Here is a 17,040-nt window from a genome sequence, read left to right as displayed (position 1 = left end):
CACATCCATATATGACTACTGGGAAAGCCATAGTTTTGACTAGATGGACCTTTGTTGGCAAAATAATGTCTCTGCTTTTTAATATGCTGTCTAGGTTGGTCATAGCTTTTCTTCCAAGGAGCAAGCATCTTTTAATTTCATGGCTGCATTCACCATCTGCTGTGATTTTGGAGCCCAAGAAAATAAAGTCTGTAACTGTTTCCACTGTTTCCCCATCTGTTTGCCATAAAGTAATGGGACCGGATGCCATGATCTTAATTTCCTGAATGTTGAGTTTCAAGCCAACTTTTTCACTCTCCTCTTTCACTTTCATGAAAAGGCTTTTTAGTTCTTCTTCACTTTCTGCCAAAAGGGTGGTATCATCTGAATATCTGAAGTTATTGCTATTTGATTCCAGCTTGTGCTTCATCCAGCTCGGCATTTCACATGATGTACTCTGCATATAAGTTAAATAAGCAGGGTGACAAAACTTGACATACTCCTTTCCCCGATGTGGAACCAGTCTGTTGTTCCATGTACAGTTCTAACTGTTGCCTCTTGATCTGTATACAGGTTTCTCAGGAGGCAGGTCAGGTGGTCTGGTATTCCCATCTCTTTAAGAGTTTTCCAGTTTTTTATGATCCCCTTCATGGATCACTGCCTGGTTGTGGTGAAGGGGCTTGTGTAACTTAATGAAGCAATAAGCCATGCTGTGCAGGGCCACCCAAGATGGACGGATCATAGTGGACAGTTCTGACAAAACATGATCCATCTACTGGAGGAGGGAATGGCAAACCACCCCAGTATACCTGCAATGAGAACACCATGAACTGTATAAATAGGAAGGATTAGTACAAACAAAGCTAGTGGAGGTGATGGAATTCCAGGTGAGCTACTTCAAATCCTAAAAGATGAAGCTGTGAAAGTGCTGCACTCAATATGCCAGAAAATTTGGAAAACTCAGCAGAGGCCACAGGACTAGAAAAGGTCAGTTTTCATTCTAATCCCAAAGAAGGGCAATGCCAAAGAACGTTCAAACTACTGCACAATTGCGCTCATCTCACATGCTAGCAAGATAATGCTCAAAATCCTTTAAGCTAGGCTTCAACAGTACATGAATCAAGAACTTCCAGATGTACAAGCTAGATTTAGAAAAAGCAGAGGAATGAGAGATCAAACTGCCAACATCCATTGAATCATAAAAAAGCAAGAGAATTAAAAAAAAAATCTGCTTCATTGACTATGCTAAAGCCTTTGACCATATGAGTCACAACAAACTGTGGAAAATTCTTAAAGAGATGGGAATACCAGACCACCTTACCTGCCTCCTGAAAACCCTGTAAGTAGGGCAAGAAGCAACAGTTAGAACTGGACATGGAACAATGGACTGGTCCAAAATTGGAAAAGCAGTACATCAAGGTTGTATATTGTTACCTTGCTTATTTAACTTATATGCAAAGTGAACATCATGTGAGATGCCAGACTGGATGAAGCACAAGCTGTAATCAAGATTGCCAGGAGAAATATCAACAACCTCAGATATGCAGATGGCATCACCCTAATGGCAGAAAGTAAAGAGGAACTAAAGAGTCTCTTGATGAAGGTGAAAGAGGAGAGTGTAAAAGTTGGCTTAAAATTCAACAGTTAAAAAACTAAGATCATGGCATCCAGTCCCATCACTTCATGGCAAATAGATGGGAAAACAATGGAAACACTGGCAGGTTTTATTTTCTTGGGCTCCAAAATCACAGCAGATGGTGACTGCAACCATGAAATTAGAAGATACTTGTCCTTGGAAGAAAAAGTATGACAAACCCAAACAGTGTATTAAAAAGCAAAGACAGCATTTTGCAGACAAAGGTCCATATAGTCAAAGCCATGGTTTTTTTACAGTAGTCATGTATGGATGTGAGAGTTGGACCATAATGGAGGCTGAGCACTGAATAATTGATGCTTTCAATTTTTGGTGCTGGAGAAGACATCTGAGAGTCCCTTGGACAGCAAGGAGATCAAACCAGTCAATCCTAAAGGAAATCAACCCTGAATATTCATTGGAAGGACTGATGCTGAAGCTGAAACTCCAATACTTTGGCCACTTGATGCAAAGAGATGATTCATTGGAAAAGAACCTGATTCTGGGAAGGATTAAGGGCAGGAGGAGAAGGGAGTGACAGAGAATGAGATTGTTGGATGGTATCACTGACTCAACGGACATGAGTTTGAGCAAACTCCAGGAGATGGTGGACAGGAGATGGCGAAACCTAGTATGCTGCAGTCCATGGGTTAGCAAAGAGCAGGACACAACTGAGCAACTGAACAACAACAAACAGGTGCAAAGGTGAATGGAGACTGGAAAAGAGAAGAACAGAGAAAACAATGTTTTGGCCGCACTGGGTCCTCATCGCTGTGTGTGGGCTTCTCATTGTGGTGACATCTCTTGTTTCCGGGCATGAGCTGTACACTTGGAGGCTCAGGAGTTGTGGCTCATGGGCTTAGTTGCTCTGCAGCACGTGGAATCTTTCCAGACCAGGGGTTTAACCCTTGTCCCCTTCGTTGGCAGGTGGATTCTTTACTACTGGAGCACCTGGGAAATCCCATAGCAACTGATTGGTCATGAAAACCACTCGGAATTGAGACCCACTGCTGACTCCATGCAAGCAGCAGTTCACTCAGTCTCCCTGGAGCCTGTTTTTGGCCTACCTGCTGAAGGTCTTGGCACTCAAATCCTTCAGGAAGGCTATGGTGCCCTGTCCTCTGGCATTGAAGGACACCGTGCAGACAGGACAGGGGATCTCCAAAGCCTGCTGAAGGAGAAGCTCCTTGGATTCCTCAGGAATGTCTCCCACCACAAAGTAGTAAATGGATTCAATCTGCAAAACAGTGGTGCCATTGGTTTATTTCCCTGACACACCCTAGCCTTGAATTGGACTCATGGGCCATATAATCTCTATAAAACTGTCTCTTTAAAAAAATAAATGGGCAGAAAGAAGAGCAGCACTCCTCAACATTTCTTGAGGATGTGTGGGGGCAAAAGTCAAGAAGTGAGATATTCAAGGCCTGGTGCCAAGAAGTCTCAGGCTTTACATGGGAAGGATATGACTGGCAGATTTGGAGAAAAGCTTCCTCTGAGCCCACAGATATGTTATGAGGTCAGGAGTGGCTATTTTCAAGTCCAGGAATGAAGGAAGTGTTGGCATAGCCACTGGGAGCAGGAAGCTTATTAGCAATTCCCCATGTTGGTGCCAGAATTCTACAGTGCAAACTCAGGCATCCTCAGTCTGAGGCTGTGTATGGGGAGGAGGGCATATTCCCAGCTGGTTCATCCTCTGGTCTTACCTCAGGGGACAGACACACCTGGGGAGGTGAGGCCAGTCAGGGGGCACAGCAGGCCAGAAGTCAGGAGAAAGACACATACACACACACACACACACCCCAAGCTTAAACCAGGGATCTGGGAGATGCATACCTCACCCAGAAAGGAGACAATGACAAAGTGGTCCCTGCTTAACTTAAAGACATCGACTCCATCCACAGGGCCGCAAGCAGTGGTCCCGCCCCACCCTTAACCAACTGCTCTAAGGGTCTCCTCTGCCACTCCTGAGTTCCGTAACCTTGGAAAAGTGGTGGAAGTTCAGTTTCTTCACTGTGAAAAGCAGCTTATGCAATTGGCTTCATGATAGAGCTTAAACATGATGACTTACACTTATGCATGTATATAAATCTCAGGAAGTAAAAACCACAGGGAGAGCCAGAAACGCACATCATCTAAACCTAACCCCACCAAACACCCTAAGTGATTCTCTACCTATAACCCGGCCAGAACCTCCAGCAAATGTGTTCTGTTGTAAGGGATAAACAGATGTCACCAGCCCTTCAGGATTCAGGAGCCTCTAATTACACATCCCCCATCCCAGGTTAGCTGAAGGTATATAGTCGGTTACCTCACCTCAACTTCAAAGCTGGGACTTAAGCCTACTTGGCCCAGAGACAGGTGGGCAGAGGGTCAGCTCCCAGCTGCTTAGGATGCCCAGTCAGTGACAGCAAAGTGGGGACAGTCTGTGCCCAAGGAGGCAGGGGGCAGGGGGTCCATGCTGGGAGTCAGGGGATGGCCAGAGTGGGAGATGAGCCCCATCTACTGCAACCATACTCCTCCTCGAACTGGGCACAAAAAGTCCATCTGACCCCTCACTCTCTCAGGCCCTTCATCACAAAGTCCCTGACTTTTAGAAGTACCTCGTGGGAGGTAAAGACGAATGAATGTTGTCTATTTCTCCCAGTCAGTCACCTGAAAAGAACTAAAAACACAGACAGGAGAAGAAAGTATTCTTCAGATTCCTAATTAGACACTAATACTGTTCTTCCAGAAAGTGCATTCTCTGGCATTCTCTTCGTGGTGTTAGATGTTACTTTACATTGTTGTTGTTCAGTCTCTCAGTCATGTCCATCTCTTTGCAACTCCATGGACTGTAGCACCCCAGGCTTACATAGGACATCTTAAATAGGTTCCTGAGCCACAGTTACTGGTTTTCTAGCTGTGTTGGTGCCCAAGTTTAGCATGAGGACAGCTTCATCCTCTCCTGGGATCTACAATCACACAAAGCTCAAAACAGGGAATCAGACACAGGGAGTATATTCTAGGGTTTGGTACATCAACAGGAAAGTGAGTGAGGACAAATATCTCTCATCATTCTGTTGACAGCTTCTGATACCCTGTATCTCTGCCTCGAGCAGTGCAAACATAGCTTCTTTGCTCTGGCAATAACCCAAGAACCTGAAATTCTCACACAGAGATTTTTTTCCCTCAAGATTTCATCAAACTAGAAATTGCTATAGCCAGCAGTGAGTCAGAATTTGCTTTTGTTCATTAATCAAGGCTACGGGGTTATTCACTATTCACTAAGGTTCTTACTCAGCTTCTTAGTTGCCTGTGTTTTTGGTCAACTCTCAGTTATCCGTGCTCCAGAGTTCTGGGGACATGTTTTCCCAGAGACTACTATCTGCACACTGCCTTTCTTTTTATAAAAGAAAATCTTTACTTATTTATCTGGCTGCACTGGGTCTTTGCTGTGGCATGCGGGATCTTTAGATGCAGCATGTAGGGTCTAGTTCCCTGACCAGGATCAAACCTGTACCTCCTGCACTGGAAGTGTGGAGCCTTAACAACTGCACCGCCAGGGAAGTTTTTAATAGATTTGTTTTTTTAAGTCTTATCCTATTTATAGGGTGTTGTTGTTGTTGTTGTTGTTTTGACATACCACTTGGCATGCAGTATCTTCCCCAAACAGGGACTGAACCTATGTCCCCTGCAGTGGAAGCTCAGAGTCTTAATCACTGGACTGCCAGGGAAGTCACCATGCATGCTTTTCTTTACTCATCTTAAGACACAGAGCATGGCATTTTTATGTGTGAGGCATTTACTAACATTCTCCTCGGGACCACAGCCAGATACAAGTTCTGAGTGGAGAACACCAGTCTGAATACGTTCCGCATTTTTCACACCCCATAGTCTCTGCTCAAGTTTTCATGTGGCATTTGGTGGCCAATGCCTGGAAACTTCTTTCTTGGTACTTTCTCTTCCACAGGACTTCCCTGGATCTCACTATATTGTTATACATTTCCTGGGCTAGGGAAAAACCCCAGAGAAAGGAGGCATACAAACCAGAGGAACATAAAATAGAAAGGGAAGATCACCAGGAAATCTTGCTGTCAGGTCAGGTCGCCAGAGCCAGCTATGACCAGGGTAGCCAGGGGAACAAAGAAAGAGAACACCCATGTGCACATGCACACACACACATCCGAAGCCTGTGAAATATTCCATTTCTTGAATGCTTATTATAGTGTCCAGACATTTGAAATTTTACAGATGTTAAAACAAACTTGAAAGGCCAAAGAACAACGTAGCTTGTATTTCGTTCTTCTTTAATGGAAAACATTTGTTCCTCTGGCTTTATAAAGATAAACAGTATGTTTCCAATTTCAAACCATCAACCCTCAGTATCAATAAACAGTCTGGTGACCACTGAGGGCTCTCCTTTCAAGGTGTCTCACCCAGGAAACGACTTCTTAATACAACGGAGTAAAGCTTGAAATCTACAGAATCCCCAGGCTTCCAGGGTAGAAGCAGAAATTAATTATGAATATTAATTAATATGGATCAATTAGTAAGGATTAAGCATCTGTATCCCAAGACAAAGCAGAAAGTTGAGGCTGCCCTAAGGACCTCACCTGCTCAGAGTACTTCCTCTCTAGCCTGTCACTGTCCTTAATAGTCACTCACAGAAACACACATCCTAATGGCTAAAAGAGACAAAACACCACCATTTAATCACATCTTCCAGGTAAAGCTTTATTTCCCAAAGGTCCCTATCAAAAAATATATGATCTGAAAACAGATGATGCACCAGCAGGGATACACTTCACCTTGGAAAGCACCTGATGGACCCATTTGTGAAGAAGAGGAACTGGGAAAGACTCAAAGCATGGATGTTGGGGAAACCCTATTTCCTCATCCTTGGGGTTCTATGAGGAGTCTTATAACTTCTCCTAAGAAAGAAAAGTGTTAGCCACTTACTCATGTCCAACCTTTTGCAACACTATGTACTGTAGCCTGCTGGCTCCTCTGTCCATGGGATTCTCCAAGCCAGAACACTGGAGTGGGTTGCCATTCCCTTTTCCAGGATATCTTCCTGACCCAGGGATCAAACTTGGATCTTCTGCATTGCAGGTAGATTCTTTACCATCTGAGCCACCAGAGGAGAGCCCATAAGAGACAGGTTTATCTAATTGTCAGGTGAGCAAAAGTGGAAAAGTGCTGCTGCTGCTAAGCTGCTTCAGTCGTGTCCGACTCTGTGCGACCCCATAGACGGCAGCCCACCAGGCTCCCCCGTCCCTGGGATTCTCCAGGCAAGAACACTGGAGTGGGCTGCCATTTCCTTCTCCAAACTGAAGCATTAGAGATACACAATCAGGGCCTCACTGCCTTCCTTTCTTGATGCTCAGAGGCTGTGAGCAGCACATGGTTCTCCCAGCAGCAGTTAAAGGAGGGTGTGCCTTGTGGCCCCCATCCCCACCTCGCAGGGGGAGCCCAGCCAGGCTCGGGGAGCAGAGTCTGATTTGATTGATCCACCTCTGCACCACCAGATATGCTCTTTTGATCCCCATGTGGGGCCTGTCATCTATTTCTCAATTGGATCCAGATTCCGAGGCGAACAGGATTAAGACTTCTGGGGCTCCTGGATGCCAGGAGGCAGTGTCTGTGTGATGCAACTGGAAGGGCTCCGGCTCAGCTGAGAGGCAGTGTGAGGACACTGAGTGTGAAGGAATAAGCTCAAAGCCACTTTTGTGACCTGGGACCAGACACAGACGCTCACTCACCACTTCATCCTTCCCCGCCTCCAGCAGAGCCTCCAGGCGGCTGGTGTGGCTCGAAGCCAGCTCAAAAGGCAACTTCTCAACCCAGCTGATGGCGGCGGCTATGGATGGTGCTGTCACAGGAACAGCATTTTCCTGCCATTTCACAGGCTCTTGAGAAACCCTGAAAGGAATCACATGGGGCTGTCACCAGGCAGTGGTCAACGTAGCTGTCAGCCCTCAGTCTCAGAGCTACAAGCAACAAGACACCCAACGTCACTAGAGAGAAAGAAAATGCAGCTCCCGGGCCTCTGAAAGTTACTGAGAAAACAGGTGACTTTCCATAAGCTGTACTGATTGGGGAAAACAACATTTATAGAAGGGGTTCCCTGATAGCTCAGTTGGTAAAGAATCCGCCTGCAATGAGAGACCCCAGTTCAATTTCTGGGTCAGGAAGATCTGCTGGAGAAGGGATAGGCTACCCACTCCAGTATTCTTGGGCTTCCCTTGTAGTTCAGCTGGTAAATAATTCAACTGCAATGCGGGAGACCTGGGTTCTATCTCTGGGTCAATGCCGGAGACCTGGGGTCGATCTCTGGGTTGGGAAGATCCCCTGGGGAAGGGGAAGGCTACCCACTACAGTATTCTGGCCTGGGTCGAAGAGTTGGACATGACTGAGCAACTTTCACTTTCACTTTTCACTTTTGAGAATTAAAAAATCTCAAAAATTTGAATATTACCAAGTGCATTAAAATTATTAAGGAAAGTGCACAGGGAACTATAATCAATATCTTGTAATAATCTACAATGGAAAAGAACCTAAAAAAGAATAGGTATAAATTTTTATAACTGAATTACTTTGCTGTACTCCTGAAATTAACATAACACTGTAAATCTTACTTTGCTGTACTCCTGAAATTAAAATAACACTGTAAATCAACTATATTTCAATAAAAATTTTAATGTCAAAAACTTATTGAGGAAAGTTATTTTCATAAATAGGCAGGTTTAGTTGCAACTGTCTTTTATGAGTAGTAAGTTTATAAGCATTAAGATTTGCAAATCAGCAACAATTTTGTTACTCCACAACTTTATTTCTAATTCTTTTATTACACTGTTTTCATTGTTCTGAAAGATTCCTATCAGTTACCCTTTTTAGGATCAAAAACAGTATTGCTTTGAATTCATCAGAGTGAAAGTTTTTACATTCTTGGAACTTTTGATTAAATCATTTAATTTGGGACTGGAAATGTGATGGAAATCCACCCCCGCCCAAAAAACAGCAGCTACTTGAGTTCATCTCTGTATTTATAATTAAATAATTAAACGAATTATTTGAATCATATATTAATTTGCAATAGGAAGAATTATATGAATCCCGGACTAAATTAATCGGCCTGATTTGTCCCTCCTGGCCTATACCTCCAGAGGCCTAGGTTGCCTCACCTCTGTGTCACCTCTGTGTGGCCTCTGCATAGAGGATCTGGCTTGGTGGCATGTATGCTATAGCACATATTTCCAAGAAAACTGAAGCACTATAGACTTAATCACTTAATTCCTTCAATAATATATCTATGATATAAATAGGAACCTAGGATAGAACAAACACAATCAGGCAGTATCTTCAATGTCATCTGTTTTAGCTGAAAATATTTTACTTAGAAAAGAAAGATTCAGATAGATGGCCTTCTCATCCAGGTATCTTTTGTCAAGGAGATAGAGCAACTGTTCCACAGGAGAAATTAGCACTGAAGTCCAAATTCTCTTGAATCCAAGAATCTGTAAATAATTGATTGTGAAGACTCTGAAATAAGGGAACTTTTATAAAGCCAGCCACCTGTTGTTCTGATTAAAAGAGAGGTCAGCTTACAGAGGAAATCAAGTTGAGCTGCAAACTCAGTCTGAAAAACTGAAAATTTGTGATGTTGAAATTCATTATCAAACCTAAAGTCTAAAATGTGTGAAGGAATTTTATGGCCTTAAATATATATTCAATATAATAAATATTCTTATATTTTGACCTTGACATACACTGAAGAGAAGGCTGTTTTAAAACCTCTTCTAATGCCCTGCACAAAATAGATAAAAGTTTTTAATACTGATTCATTGTGGGTTTTTGCTGGAATGATAAAGTCTAAGAAATTACAAGATTATAGCTCTTCCCTATCCACAGAGCTAACTGTGTTAGTGATGCTACTTAACTCCAGATACATGAAAATTACTCATGAAGTTTCAGGGAAATACTCCTTTCCTATGGGAACTCACCATATGACATTGAACTTGGCTATGTGAGCCACTTGCTCCTGGAGGACCATGGTTAGAGCATCTCGACACAGACTAAGCTCCTCCTCCAGCATGCCACCAAAATCCAGCACTATGGTGATGCACTGCTCCAAGATGACACCAAAGATCTGCCGGCTGTTGCTGGTGAGCCAGTCCATCCGCTGCTTGTAGTTCTCCATAGCTTGTGTTAAATGTTCCATATACTGAGAGATTAGTTCTGATTTGGCTGTCAGCTTAATGAGAATAAAAGTAACAAAATAAAATAAATAGAAGCATACCAAAACAAGTCATTAAAAAAAATCTTTTACTGGAGTATAGTTTTCTTTTTTTACAATATTTTGTTGGTTTCAGGTGTACAGCAAAGTGAATAAGTTTCATATATATATATATATATATCTCCACTCTTTTTTTGAAAGATTGTTTTCTCATGCAGGCCACTACAGAGTATTGAGTAGAGTTCCCTTTGCTATACAGCAAGTTTTCTGTTTTACATATGGTAGTGTGTATATGTCAGTCCCAATCTCCTGATTTATTCTATCTCCCAGTAACCATAAGTTTGTTTTCTACATCTGTGACTCTACTTTCATTTTGTAAATATATACATTTGTATCTTTTTTTTAAATTCCACATTAGGCAACATCATAGGATGTTTTTTGTGTGTCCAACTTAATGTCACTCAGTATGACAATATTTAGGTCCACCCATGTTGCGGTAAATGGCATTGTTTTGTTATTAGCTGAGTCCAAACAAGTCACTTGAACCCCAGTGCAGCCAGGAACAATAGGGCCCACTGAGTTATGACTTTGCCATCAAGAACTGTATATTAATAACAACTTCATAGATGATCCTCCAAACCCCATACATTCCAGGAAGAAGTCTTCCAATCTTACAAATAAAAAACCCTTGGATAATTTCCCATAGAAGGAAACATGATGATGAGATCTATACAAAAATATAGCATTCTTTAAAAAAAAAAAAAACTGTTTCCAGATTGTGTTTAACCCTTCCAGTTACAGAATTATTTTTAATTCTGAAAATGCTCAGGGGTACTCTGAAGAAACTAGGTAAAAGAAAATAGAGATCAGCAAAGGCAGATTGGAAAAAAAATTCCTAAAGAAACCAGATAAAGATGAACAAACAAAACATAAAGTTAGTAGAAAGAAGGAAATTACAAAGATCAGAGCAGAAATAAATGAAATAGAGACTAAAGAAACAATGGAAAATATCAATGAAACTAAGAGCTGGTTCTTTGAAAAGATAAACAAAACTGACAAACCTTGAGCCAGACTCAGAGAAAAAAGAGAGAGTGCCCAAATCAATAAAATCAGTAATGAAAAGACAGAAATACAAAGGATCATGAGAGATTGCTATGAACAGCTATATACCAATAAAATGAACAACATAAAAGAAAAGCACAAATCTTCCAGATGGAGCCAGGAAGAAATAGAAAACATGAACAGGTCAATTATCACAGTAAAACTGAATAAGTAAAAAAAAAAAAAAAAACTCCCCTGAAACAAAAGTCTAGAACCAGATGGTTTCACAGGTGAAAATTTTACCAAATATTTAGAGAAGAATTAACACCTATCCTTCTCAAACTATTTCCCCCAAAAATTGCAAAGTCAGGAACACTTCCAAATTCATTCCACCAGGTCAGTATCACCCTGATATCAAAACCACAAAAAATAAAATTACAGGCCTGTCACTGATGGACATAGATGCAAAAATCTTCAGCAAAATATTGGCAAACCAAATTAAAAAATACATTAGAAGGATCATACACCATGATCAAGTGGGATTTATCCCAGGGGTGAAGGATGGTTCAATAGCTGCAAATCAATAAATGTGATACACATTAACAAACTGTAGAATAAAAAATCATGATCATCTCAAAAGATGAAGAAAAATCTTTTTGTAAAATTTAACATCCGTTGATGATTTTTTAAAAATTCCTCACAAAGTGGATATAGAGGGACCCTGACAATGTAAAGGCCATATATGATAAACCTATAGCTAATACTATACTTGATGGTGAAAAGCTAAAAGTATTTCCTCTAAGATCAGGAACAAGACATGGATGCCTTGCTCTTGTCACTTTAATTCAACATAGTATTGTAAGTTCTAGTCAGAGAATCAAGCAATCAGACCTAAAAAAAATAAAAGGAATTCAATTTGGAAAGGAAGAAGTAAAATTGTCACTGTTTGCAAACAACATGACACTATACATAGAAAATCTTAAAGACACCACCAAAAAAACTACTAGAGATCATGAATGAATTCAGGATACAAAATCAGTACACAGAAATCTGTCATAGTTTTATACACTAACAATGAACTATGAGAAAGAGAAATTGAGAAAACAATCCCATTACCATCACATCAAAAAGAATAAAATATCTAGGAATAAATCTAAGGAGATAAAAGACCTATACTCAGAAAAATATTATGATATTAATAAAAGAAATTAAAGAAGACACAAAGAACTGGAAAGGTATTCCATGTTCATTGATTGGAAAAATTAATATGGTTAAAATGACCATGCTACACAAGACAATCTACATATTTAATGCCTCTGTATCAAAATACCAATGGCATTTTTCACAGAACTAGAACAAATAATTCTAAAATTTATATGGAAACACGAAAGACCCAGAATAGCCAAAGCAATCTTTAGAAAGAACAGAGTTGGAGGTATCATGTTCCTTGACTTCAGACTATACTACAAAGCTACAGCAATCAAAACAGTGTATGGTTCTGGCACAAAAACAGACACATAGATCAATGGAGCAAAACAGAGAGCCCAGAAATAACGGGCAATTAACCTATGACAAAGGAGGCAGGAATATACCATGGGGAAAGACACTCTATTCAATAAATGGTGCTAGGAAAACTAGACATCTACTTATAAAAGAATACAGTTAGAATATTTGCTCACACTGCATATAAAAATAACCTTAAAATGGGTTAAAGAACAAAATGTAATACTGGAAACCATAAAACTCCAAGAATAAAACATAGGCAGAACACTCTTTGATATAAATCATAGCAATATGTTTTGGATCTGTCTTCTAAGGCAAAAGAAACAAAAGCGAAAATAAACAAATGGGACCTAAATAAACTTAAAGATTTTTCTCACAGCATACTAAACCATTGACAAAATGAAAATACAGTCTTCTGAATGGGAGAAAATATTTACAAATGATATAACTCACGAGGGGTTAATATCTAAAATAAACAGCTCACACAATTCAATATTAAAAAAAAAAAAAAACATGATTGAAAAAATGGGCCAAAGATCTAAACAGACATCTTGCCAAGAAGATATATGGATAATTAACAGGCACATAAAAAGATGCTCAACATCACCAATCATCAGAGAAATACGAATCAAAACCACAATGAGATATCACTTCACACCAGTCAGAATGTCCGTCATCAGAAAGACCACGAAGAACGAACGATGGAAAAGGAACAGAGAAAAAGGAGACCTGTGGGAACGTAACTGGTGTATCCACTACGAAAAGCAGGATGGAAGTGCTTTAAAACACTAAAAATACAACTGGCATATAATCCGGCAATTATCTTGGGTATATATCCAAAGAAAATGAAAACACTAATTTTGTGAAGATACACGCAGCCCGATGTTTATTGCAACATACTATATATGAAATAGATAATTAACAAGAACTTACTATATAGCACAGGGAACTGGACTTAATACTCTGTAACAATCTATATGGGAAAAGAATCTGAAAAAGAATGAATATGTGTATATGTAAACTAAATCACTTTGCTGCACACCTTAAACTAACACAATATTGTCAATCAACTATTTGCTGTTGTTCAGTCACTAAGTTGTGTCCACACTCTGCAACTGCAGAGGTTTCCTTTTTCTCTGTTCCCATGAACTGCAGCATGCCAGACTTCCCTGTCCTTCACTATCTCCTGGAGTTCACTCAAACTCATGTCCATTGAGTCAGTGATGCTATCCAATAATATAAAATAAGAATTAAATTTTCAAAAATTTGTATTCAACAAATCTAGATAAAATTCAGATATTCCAAAGAAAACTAGGCGGGGCGAGGAAAAAATTAGGTAGAAGAAAAGCGAGATCAGCAAAGCCAGACTAAAGAAAAAAAATTTCACTGAAACATCTGCCTAACTACAACATGCCAAAAACATTTCTGACAATGCTTCCAAACATGCCAGCATATCTGCCTGGCTTCCCCTAAGGGGTGCCATCCCAGTGCCCATCCTCATGCTCATGGCCTTTGTCCTGTGACCTCTTGTCTCTCAGGCCGAGCTCCCCTGTACCTAGATCACTTGATCACCCAGAACCACCGGTGACACACAAATAAAGCATCATTCACACGGTCAGAACAACCACGCAAGGCCTTCCAGGGTGTTGGCAGGGGGCAGGAGATATACAAAAGGAATGAGAAAAGGTGGTGTCCTATTCTGTGAAGAATCAATTTTTAAAAGATATGGTATTTAAAAAAAAAAAAACCTTTCAACAATCCTCGCAACACCTTAAGGAAGGTGTGTCTCCTGAACACACCTTGTAATTCTATGTCTTCATGCCTTGGCTCATGCTCAGCACTCTGCCTTCAGCTCCTTTCATTTTCAGCCCCCAACTGTCTCAAGCTTATTCCTGAAGCACAAGCATCACTTCCTGCCGCTTTCCATGGCTCCCTAAAGCAGCATTCCCACCCCCCTCGCCAGACTTCCCAGCACTTACTACAAGTCACTACCACAGCATGGAAACCAGGGTGGGACCGTGTCACAGGGGCCATAAAGGTGGAATTGAATGGCAAAGACAGACGTATTCGGTATTTCTGCATTGATTTTTAAGGTGATTCAGACAAGAAAAAATACATTTTGTACACCAAATTCAAAATTCCGTGGATATTATTGTTTGTGTGTGTGGAGAAGGCAATGGCACCCCACTCCAGCACTCTTGCCTGGAAAATCCCATGGACGGAGGAGCCTGGTGGGCTGCCAGTCCATGGGGTCGCTAAGAGTTGGACACGACTGAGCGACTTCCCTTTCACTTTTCACTTTCATGCACTGGAGAAGGAAATGGCAACCCACTCCAGTGTTCTTGCCTGGAGAATCCCAGAGACCGGGGAGCCTGGTGGGCTGCCGTCTATGGGGTCACACAGAGTTGGACACAACTGAAATGACTTAGCAGCAGTAGCAGCAGTAAATCACTTCAGTTGTGTCCAACTCTTTGCAACCCTATGGACTGCAGCCTGCCAGCCTCCTCTGACCATGGGATTCTCCAGTCAAGAATACTGGAGTGGGTTGCCATTGCCTTCTCCAGGGGATCTTCCCAGCCCAGGAGTTGAACTCCCTCTCTGATGTCTCCTGCATTGGCAGGCGGGTTCTTTACCACTAGTGGTACCTGGGAAGCCCTACTAAACACTATTATTGTTTAGGAACAGGCTAAGTATGAGAGTAATGTGTATTTTTTAAATACTAAGAAATAACGGTCCAAGTGGACTCTACATGGATGTACAGTGACATGAACAAGTATCCATGAAGCAACACGATGGGACGTGTGTCTCTGGAGCTCCCTGTGGTGGCCGGGGTGTGCACAGGGCCTGACATGGGGCGGGTGCAGGAATCACATGCTGAATTGCTGGGAATGACGGGCTCCAGTACAAGGTGCCACTCTCTCAATGTTCACTACTACCTGCACCAGTGGTCCTTTATTTTACACTACCAGTCAGGTAACAGCAGCCTGCTCTTGCCTTTCAGATGACCCCCGTCATACTTTTTTTTTCCCCTTTATTTTCCAGGTAAAACAAAGTGTTGATATGCAAACGTCTTCACCTCTGGTCAGGTGCTTTCTGCACTCACCTCTAATGGGTCAAGTTCCTGGGCTGTGACTTTCACCACTCTCTACACTGTCAGAAGAAATCCTCCAGCACTGACAAGGCCCTGGCTTGGCTGCCTCTCTGTGTCAACCTCAGCAGTGTGTTCCTGGACCTGCCCATCGAGGGAACTCCAACTTACATTGTACACTCTGCCGTCTTCCGACGTGTAGATCCGTGGAAACAGGCCGTCTGCATACCGGGAAGCCACAAGTCTCCCCAGAGACATCACATAATCTGCATGTGTATAAAGAAAAGCAGTCAAAATGGTACAATATCAACACTTATTTTTATTTCCAAATGCTTATCTCTGACATCAAATTATATCTGTGATGCTTATAATTCTGTTCTAGACAATGAAGTATTTCCAGGCACTATGATAAATGTGACTGCTATAACACCAAATGTATGAATGAATGGGAAGGACGAACAGTGTTTATTTCTTGGTCTGCTGGGTCTTTTGCCCAGAACGATTAAGGCAGAGGTCAAAAAGATGACACAGAAATTATGTTTAATTCCAGAAATCTTTTATTTGGGACTTGGACTTAGTTTTCAAAATTTTAAAAATAAAACCTAGGGGCTTCTCTGGCGGTTCAATGGTTAAGAATCTGCCTGCCAATGCAGGGGACACGGGTTCCATCCCTGCTCCTGGAGGATCCCACATGCCACGCAGCAACTAAGCCCATGCACCACAACTGTTGAGCCCACACGCCCTAGAGCCCATGTCCCGCAACAAAAGCCACTCAATGAGAAGTCTACACACCGCAGCTAGAGAGCAGCCCCCACTCGCCACAACTAGAGAAAGACCACGTGCAGCAACGAAGCTCCAGCACAGCCAGAAAGCAAATTAAATGAATAACAATTTTAAATATTAAACTTAGATATTATCTACTGTTCTCTCAAGTAGGGGGTTGTGAATAAATGAGATGAAGCAAGAGTCAGAATACTCATACAGAATGTCAAAACCACTTTCTTCTCAGAGCATAAGCTCAGCTGTTCAACATCCACCCCGTAAACCCTCACTGAACACCCACTATGTGCTGACACAGTGTTTCCAGAATGGGAATACAATGCTTCCTGAAACATAGTCATTCCCTCACACAACTAAAAGAAAGTTTCATGGACTGGTTATGACTTGGCAAGGCAGAGATGAGGTAAGGCTTCAGGAACTGTTTTTATTGTGATGATTATTTTCTTATTATTATAAATTATTAAGTCCCAAAAGTGGTGAAGAGAGTGGTGATGCTCTTGGATCCAACACTTCCTTTCCTCTGCCTTTCCAGGGAGGCAGGATCACAGCCTGCTTGGGAAAGCAGGAAGGGCAAGGCCACATTTTATAGACTAGGCTTGGTCCCAAATCACCAGCAATGATAAAATTTACAAGTCTTGAAGTTCAATGTCCATAATAGGAAAGAGCAAAGAATGGGTACTTGAATTCTGTCAGCAATATTCTCATTCAATAAATCTCTCAAACTCTAAAACCTTCATTTCCAAGATTTCAACATCGTGACTGACATTTATAGAGCAACTTCACATCACCAGCAGCATTCTC

The 17,040-nt window shown here is 41.5% G+C and overlaps 1 protein-coding gene across 12 annotated transcripts in view; it reads right to left on the bottom strand.

Annotated features, from left to right (window-relative positions):
- Positions 1-17,040, bottom strand: part of VWA3B (von Willebrand factor A domain containing 3B) — a 178,212-nt gene that overhangs the window by 142,672 nt on the left and 18,500 nt on the right. For 8 of the 12 annotated variants that reach the window (XM_061431599.1, XM_061431598.1, XM_061431592.1 and 5 more), the window contains exons 3-7: positions 15,631-15,725; positions 13,305-13,361; positions 9,595-9,845; positions 7,354-7,513; positions 2,680-2,849 (exon numbers count right to left, since the gene is read on the bottom strand). In XM_061431599.1, coding sequence (XP_061287583.1) covers positions 2,680-2,849; positions 7,354-7,513; positions 9,595-9,845; positions 13,305-13,361; positions 15,631-15,725 — 733 coding nt within the window. Of the gene's footprint in view, positions 1-2,679; positions 2,850-7,353; positions 7,514-9,594; positions 9,846-13,304; positions 13,362-15,630; positions 15,726-17,040 lie in introns of those variants that run through there. The other 4 variants (XM_061431597.1, XM_061431591.1, XM_061431600.1 and 1 more) reach the window with 3 other exon arrangements.

This window comes from Bos javanicus, chromosome 11 (assembly GCF_032452875.1).
Source record: "Bos javanicus breed banteng chromosome 11, ARS-OSU_banteng_1.0, whole genome shotgun sequence".
NCBI classification, from domain to species: Eukaryota; Metazoa; Chordata; class Mammalia; order Artiodactyla; family Bovidae; genus Bos; species Bos javanicus.
This window is presented reverse-complemented; position numbering and strand designations above follow the sequence as displayed.